The sequence below is a fragment of the Phaenicophaeus curvirostris genome, chromosome 16 (assembly GCF_032191515.1).
Source record: "Phaenicophaeus curvirostris isolate KB17595 chromosome 16, BPBGC_Pcur_1.0, whole genome shotgun sequence".
NCBI lineage: Eukaryota > Metazoa > Chordata > Aves > Cuculiformes > Cuculidae > Phaenicophaeus > Phaenicophaeus curvirostris.
Window position 1 is genome coordinate 974,281 of NC_091407.1, and position 8,412 is coordinate 982,692.

At 38.2% G+C, this 8,412-nt stretch overlaps 1 protein-coding gene across 2 annotated transcripts; it reads right to left on the reverse strand.

The window, feature by feature from the left end:
- Nucleotides 1-465: 465 nt before the first annotated feature.
- On the reverse strand, nucleotides 466-4,077 carry TNFRSF17 (TNF receptor superfamily member 17). 2 transcript variants are annotated; one of them, XM_069870373.1, is made up of 4 exons: nucleotides 3,566-4,076; nucleotides 3,105-3,236; nucleotides 2,078-2,330; nucleotides 466-1,197 (listed from the first exon to the last, which is right to left on the reverse strand). In XM_069870373.1, the coding sequence occupies exons 1-4, from the start codon at nucleotides 3,678-3,680 to the stop codon at nucleotides 1,182-1,184; spliced, it is 516 nt and encodes a 171-aa protein (XP_069726474.1). In that variant the 5' UTR covers nucleotides 3,681-4,076; the 3' UTR covers nucleotides 466-1,181. The 2 variants fall into 2 exon arrangements, with proteins under 2 accessions (XP_069726474.1, XP_069726475.1); XM_069870374.1 differs by lacking the exon at nucleotides 466-1,197 and adding an exon at nucleotides 1,228-1,377 and having other exon boundaries at nucleotides 3,566-4,077.
- Between the last annotated feature and the right edge of the window lie 4,335 nt (nucleotides 4,078-8,412).

Consider the following 8,412-nt stretch of genomic DNA (forward strand, 5'->3'; position numbering starts at 1 on the left):
GACACCCCCCACAGCCCAGGCCGCCCCAGGGCCCCCAGCCCGGCCTCGGGCACCCCCAGGGCCGGGGCAGCCGCGGCTAACCTGGGCCAGGGCCGCATGAAGGAAGGAATAAATCATTATGTTAAGGGAATTCATTAGCGTAAGCAATAATAAGAATAATAAGCATCAAGTCCTGGCCAGATTGCGGTTAGGAAGAATGGGATTGTAACAGGGGTTTAGCTTGTTCACGACAAGGAACAAATCAAGTATTGAAAGGACAGTCCCCAGCAGGAACAAAGGACCGACCTGAGCTCACCAAGAGGAAGGAGATAAGATAAAGACCATCTAAGGGTTCTGAAGACACAAAGAAACTCTGATGTGCATACAAGAGTGGGTGAAAAACAATGGACGTGCAACATGTCTCCATGAATCTATATGGAGATGTATGTTTAACCAGGATAAAGGTCATGTAACCAGACTCAATAGTTGGACACATTAGGTGGATTACTCCACGCATATACCGGCACCATTTATTAGAAGAATACCCACTTGATACTCAAATTGGCATCAATTATTGAGTTTGGTTTTCACAGCATCAATTTTGGCACCCCAGATGGGACCACTCTCATCGTGAAGCAATTGCTCCTTACATCCAGTCTAAATCTGCCCCCCTCCAGTTTATACGCACTGCCCCCCACCCTGCACAACAAGCCTCTGTAAACAGTCCCTCCCCAGCAGAGAAGTACGGGGCAAAGGGAGGGTGCGAAGAACAGGGATGAAGTGCCCTGTACTGTCACATGTGCTCTAGGAGTGAAAAACCCCGAGAAATTTCCATTCCAAAAACTGGGACAGAAATTGTGAAACCTCCAATACCCAAAAATGTCAAAGTAATGCAGTAAATTTCCTAAATGATGCAGACTTGCTGTAAGGCAATGGCTTGCCAGCTGGCACTCGTCCCCACACAGCGCTGTGTCTGCTGCACGCTGCTCCGCGCCGTGTGGAGCAACGCAGTGTAACCTTTTTCACATGAAGAGCTCCTGCGTGAAGTAGTAATAATAAACTTACAGCGCTGTGTGGCCAGACTGACCCAGCTGACTCGTATCTGGCCCAGACTTTTGTGCTCAGCCTCCCAGCGGTGCTGCGGTAGCGATCATCCATACATTCTGTGTGATGATTTACTGGTCTTAAAACGTTTCAATTCATCATTCGTGCAAAAGCCTGGAAAAGAAAACCATCTACAAATAAAAATATTGCTGTTGCCATTTTCCAGGAACAAATAAAGAAATACATCTCATGTCAGGAAAACACCTTCTATGCTTGGCAGGCAAGGTGACAAAAGTATTTTCCTAATTTTAGGCCACACGGTAGCCTAGCATGACTGTGTCTTATCAGCAGTACCTGTTCATATAATATGGGTAAATAAAAATATTAATAAAATAGAAAGAAGTCTTTCCAGAATACAGTCTGTAAAAGGCTTGGCACTTAAAGGAAAGTCAGCACCATCAGGAAATACATTCAGCTTGCCGGTATGGTGCTCCACAGCACCACTGGCACCTCAGTGTGACCCAGAGCTGATATCTGAGCAGGGGAAGACTCCACGCGCTGCACAGGCACACAGCATTACAACATGCCTATTTCAAGCATCAGAGAGGCTATTTGAAATTATTCTTTACAAGGCTGGGGATGTAATGTGATTCTTCGTTTCTGTTTCTTGGTACATCCCTTGAGTACCATCAAGCAATTTCTGGCGCAAAACCCGAGTTTAACATAAAACGCATATTTAGAAACTTGTTTATTTGTATATATCCAGTGTAAGTAGATACAAACTCTAAAAGCCATCCTACATAGGGACTTTCAGGAATTAAAAATTCCAGTAACTAGTTTAGTACCTGAGAATAAGGTAGAAACACTTGACCAAAGAGATAAAATAATTAGAAATAATATGACAACATATTGTCATACTGACAACATGAAAGCTCAACGGAAGATATATATGGATGATGTACTAGCCTTCTCCACTGACAGCAAGTTTTTAAGATTAATAGCTATACTGGAATAATTCATTTATTATTATGCAGTAAAAATATACTTCTCTCACCTAGCACCCAGAACATAGTTGCAATAATCAAAAGATTTTGTGGTAACTAGAACAGTCGCTCCTTCTTCTGTAGCTGGTAATGGAAATGAAGTTTCACAGCCTGTCTGAGGTTTTACCAAACCACAGTCGCTGCAAGTGCATTCTTCCACTGAATACATTAATGTTTCACTTTGAAGTGAGTATCTAATTCCTTCTGTATTCACACAGCTTTCGGTATTAGCCTTGAGAATATTATTCAGCTCCACAGAAGAGTCTGTAAATATACAGAAGTTAATTCAGTACATACATCACACTGTACCAGATGGTTAAATTCCTGAATTTCATTTTGTTCCAGCTATGTTTTTAACCTCAGTGCAAGTTTTAAGGTATAGTGAAAGTTTTAAGATGTAGTTAGGTAAGACAATCTTCTGTTCTATGACAACATATACTCTACACTTTAGGATAAGCATTTAAGTAATCTGACACATATTTTCTAAGCAGTTAATATTTATTGGCTGAACACTTCACAAATACCAGTATTTGTAAGATGTAAAAATAACTTCATTTTTTTCACCTTCACAAATATACCACATACACTTCTCACAGGGTGGAATATTAAGTAAAATCACTTAATGTCTTATAGAATGGAAAGCCAGTATGGAATGTGTATCCTATACCTGGGTAGAATTCCTTTTGCATTCAATGAGAAGAAGATGAAACCCCTATAAATATCTTCTGCTACTGAGGGTTCATAATTTATTTCTCAAACACCACCCAGTAAGCTGTGTATGAATATGCAACGAAAAAACCTTGACAAGATCAAGAACCAACAAAGAAAGATTACTGCTTTTACAATTTATCATCTGGATATTTTATTCCCAAATAACTTTAATAACTTTGTTGAGACTGTTCGAGGAATACAAAATGATCCAACAAAGCCAGTTATCAGAATCTGGAATAATAATTACATTCAGAGTTAATACATGGTAAGATTAACTAAAAGGTACAATGATTTAAAATTATTTTATAAAGAATCTTATTTATTTACCTGTGTTTTTCAGTTTTTCTTTTAGTTGCTTTAGGTGCTTCCATTTAAACAAGACCATGAAGGTGAACAGAGTGAGCATTAAAATTACTCCTAAGCCCAACCAAATCCAAAGAACTCCACCTGAATCAGTACCTTATGAAATAAGGAAGATGGAGTAAATTAATTCTAAACAATAACCAATGAACAGTAAACATGTCCAACACATAAAACTTATTGCCTATCAAGGGAGCAACTTCTGTTTCCCTTAAGTCACAGTTCAAGTAAAGCTTGAGAGCTTTACAATTTTACTCTTCTTAACATACATATTTGTACAGTGTCTAATACTTTTGAGCCCATACATTATTCTGATATACTCTTTCCAGGTTTTAGATTTCTTTAAGCTTCTATGTTTACAATTCTTCGTAAGATACAACATGAAGATGTCCAGCATAGCCACAAAGTATTGCAGAAATATTACTTACTCTCATTGCAGTAGTTTTCACAAGAAGGCGGCGGTGTATTAGAACATCGAAGATGACAAGGCTTGCAAGAGAGCAGCAAATTATCAAAGTATTCATTTTTGGGGCAGTGGGCCATCAGAGTCGGTAATTATCAAACCGTAAAGCCAAAGAATTGTTAAAGAGTGAGGATCATCTACAAAGGGCTTTTCAGTTCTCAGTTTTAGGAACAGCTTGCAATAACAGTTAGACTTCCCTTACAGCTCCACTACAGAGTATCACGTTAAATAAAAGGATTGAACTCTGAGGCCCCCAAGTAATTACTGTTCTTTTTTTGGCAATTCACAATTGTAGAAAAAACGAACAGCTGTGCTAAGATAAGTTTCAATGCAAGTTTTGTCTGAAACAGAAAATGGTTATTTATAGAAGACATTTCTTGAACAGGTGCTAAGCATTACAAACTGTAGAAAAGCAAGAAGATCGCCAAACAGGAGTTCATAAAAATTGTTCTTGCTTTAGAATTTTGTGGGGTTTTTCATAGTGATGGGCCGCAGTAACTGTGTTTTCCTGTAATGTCAAACTATGCAATGCTTACTTTTTGTCCCAGTCCAAGGAGCTTAACATGGCAAAAAAGCAGAGGCAGGAGGCACAGCAGTAATGAGATATGACTGATTCAATTTCTGGGTTTGCCACTGACTTCTTGTTCTGCAACTCGAGACAACTTCCTTCTCACCCATTTCCCTGGATGGACAACAATATTTAGAACACATAGATTATGAAATAATTACCTTTTGTAAATTAATGGGTTTCTGATTTTGAGTGAGATACTGTAAAAGTACAAGTTCAACATTACTTCATGATTGCATAGTATGAAATACATCTAAGACCTTCAGTCATAAGAGAAAGACAAAATCTAGAGATTCAGATACTGGGATATTGCTCATCAGTTCCAAATTAGCCTCATTTGCCGACTCTGTTAGGTTTTGGTCAACATTTTTCTTGGTTCACTTCTGGGATTTTAGCTGGGTTTTTTTTGCTTATAACCATATTATACAAGAACTTTAACAAGATTACATTCTTATCATGAAAGAAGACATGTATGAATATTTTATAATTTTGATTCAAAGCATCTGTATTTTTTCCTTATTTTTCTGTATGTGGAATTGTCACTGTACCAAAACTGCAGTACCCCACATGGAAAAACAGGTGAGTCCTGGATTTCCTTCTTGTTGCAGAGTGTATAGGACACCTCCTACCCAGGCAGGTGACGGGGTACACTGAGCATGCACAGATTTGTCTCTGTATATGCAGTGAGCATAACATTTCTGAAAATGTGTTTGATCTTCTCCCAGGAGAAAAAAAAAAAAAAGCTGTGATAACCAACTGACACAATGAAAAGAATTTGCTCGGCTTACTTGTACCTTGACTTTTTAATCTACGAGAAGTTATTTTAAATATCTGTCTATATATCTCCAGGTAGATATATAGATATAATATCCATCTATAATATCTATAATGTCCAGTAATACGTAGCAAGTTCCGGGAACTGCTTCTATCCAGTATCACTGCCACAGATAGATTAGAATTAAAGGCTTATTTATAGTTAAAGTTCTCCTTGACATAATTAAGTTAATTGCCTTTTTGACTACCAAAAGAGAAAAGCAAAATACTATCTAAGGAATTGTAATTTCACACCACATTACTACATATGAGACATATTTTCCCACTAAATGCACCATGTGGGACTCCACAAACTGTTTTTAGTGGAATACTCTAACAAAGCAATCTGTATTCTAGTCTCCAGCAGATGGAACTGCTTATTGTGGCTTCTGCACTTGTTTCTGTAGGCCAGGTACACAGCTACAGGCTTTCTTTTATATGATTTCTCCCTGTTCAAGATTAGTGGATAAATAGGAATTGATGAAATCCGATTTAGGTGTGATGAGAGAAAACATGGACCACGAGTGATGCCAAAAAATTGACTAGAAAGTCAATGCTGGTGCTGCCCTTGTCGCTGCAGCACAGCATCCTGCTGGCTTGCTTTGCCACAGCAGCACGCTGCACGCTCATACCGAGTTTGTTGTCCACCAGGACAAGAGAGCTGCTCCCCAGCTGGGTAGGTCCCAGCATGTGCCACACCTCTGGATTTAGTTTTCCCAGGTGCAAGACCTTACATTTGTAAGTACTGGGAAATAAGTGTAAAAAGAAAAGTGTGAACTGTGGAAACAACAGAAAAAAGAAAAGGAAAAAGAATTCTCAGCTTTACTTCTAAAATGTTTCAGTCTTACTCAAGAGTGACACCCAGGGACAATTTATAAAGCCTAGTATGAAATATACTTCTTGGCTCTACTAATGTCATAATCAACCACTGACAACTCCTCTGTGAAATTCGAATCTACATCTGGAAGCTGCAAAATATCTACTTGTTTTTTAGAAGAATAATTTTAAGATACGGTCATTTCTACTAGGGTATCAAACTATGGAACACAATTTCAAGAAATCAAATAATTTTTAATGGTGCAGGGAGTACAAGGCAGTAACAGCACAGTGAGTATTTTGGAGCTGTATACGCACAACCCCCTAGATTTACAGCCTTCTATCGCGTGAGCAGAAGACCTAGAGTTACATCCCACTCTAGCAGAATATGGGCTTACATTGAGCATCCAGACAGAGCGATTCCTGCCATGAACACAAACTTCACTGCTGGTTTCCTTAAACATCTGGACTTCCAGAAATCCTTGTCAGCGCCCATGATTAACATGTGTTAAGCTGGTATTACTGAAGTTACAGAAGTTAGTCACCTGAAAAAGGTAAGGAGAATGTTAGGCTTCACCATTACATTTCAAAAAAACTACTGTAAGTTTCAACACTGAAATAATAAAATGAAAACTCTAAACAGAAAAAAAAAAAAGCAAGTAACACCATTGTGTAAATAATTAAACATAAAGATTGAAATTCATCTCTCACAGAACAGTAGCTGGAGGTCTGTTTACCACACCAAACTTCAACAACAAAGCTTTGTTCTTATGCTGCTTTGGAGTTTCTCTGTTCGTGCTTGCGCCAGCTTTTTTGCCTGACTGTACTTCAGAAATTCTGCTGGCACAATTACACAGCACTTACCAAGAGAAAAGAGGGTATTCTGCTAGGACTGTAGCATTCCCTTCACAAACAGCATTAGCTAGGCTGACAAAGGAATTCTTCTGGCTGTATGGTTGCTTCTCCATCGGTCGTTTTGTGCTGGCACAGCTCTTCAGGGTAGCACACATAATTTTTTTTTTTCCACTCACTAAAGTAACTGACCTACACTGTCAAGTCTTACAGTACAGGCTTGGTCTGAGCCCTCTCCAGTTCTCTGAAGCTACAGACAGAAAAAAATCAAAAAAAAAAAGTCCCTTAAAATCATCTCATCTCAACAATCCTAAAAATCTGCAAGATCAATGTATATAAAAAAACTGCTTTTGCTCCCAGAAGTTACTGCACTTCAAGGAATAGCAGACTTCCAGACAGTTATCTCCTACAAAACTGTTAAAACTTCCTGAAGTGGTTGTTCTCAGAAATCCATATTTTGTTAAGTGTGCCCTTGAACTGTATGGCTGGGAGGAGATAATCTGTTACAGGAACAGGGTACACAGTGCGAAGAAACACAAGAAAGAGGTTAGTAAAGGATTCATCATGTTCATTATCTTTTACAAGCTGCACAGAACAATGCTGGGGTTTTTTTTTAGGCACGATATTATGTCATTTGGACACAGTGCAAAATCAAGAACAATGTGGATTTTGCCTGTTTGCTTCAGTGCATTTTAATTAGACCAGTGATTTGAAAAGGGTGATGTTGCTGTTGCTACATCTGGTATTTCCAAAACAGATTAAAGAACAAAACAAATGAAGAGAAAAATGTTCCTTAACTATAGTAATTAAAATAACAACAGTATAAACATTGACAACCAAATGTCAGACGATTTCTTTACCCCTTACTACACTCAAAGTCTACTTAGGTAGGAAATAATTTATGGAAAAGATTAGATGCATAGCACAGAAAAGCAGTGAACCCTGTGGGGAAAGACGATACCTTTTGTCTGGCGTTCCACATGTGCCAGCACAGTTATGCAATGACTAAGGACAATGCATAAAACAATAATTGTGCAAGCAAGTTTGTATAAACTAATACTTGCTGGAATGCCCGCGATATTTTTAAGGTGGTGCAATAGTTTTTTGCAGGATGTAAACTTAATTGTTTTTCTTCATTTCCTAATGTAAGCACTTACATTTTGTGTGGGAAATGTAATCTCCCGCATACTACTATTTTTGTGACTTAGCCGATGGACAAAACAAACTAACACTCATCAGTGGTGTATTGCCAGCAAGATTCGTGGAGGTACAAAAACAATAGATGTGCAGGAACACCTGGGAATGACGCAAAGTTCTTGGCATACACTAAGACCTAACTAGAATTTTTCTTCCGATAATTTTAACCAAATTCTCTAGCCATTCAGTGTTTGTGGATAAGTTTAGCTAACACATAATTACTTTATTTCAAATTCCCATCTACAGCATCACAGTGCCACTATGTGCTCTCTCTCAAGCCAGGAGGGAAATAGGAATTGATTTAGCCATCCCTATTGCATAAAAAATTCCCCATGCACATTGCCTTCTCTGGAATAAAAATACTGGTACAGAATAATTCTGGAGTAATTAGTCCTATTTAGAAACAAGCTTACTATTTCATTCTCACAATTTCATAATGAAGTAATTATTATATTTTCTGCAACACTGTTAACATGCTAACTAGCTAGAGAAAAACAGCTTTAAAAATCCCATGACACTGTTATTCTTTCTTCATAACAGTAACACCATTTTGCTTTAGTCATTTA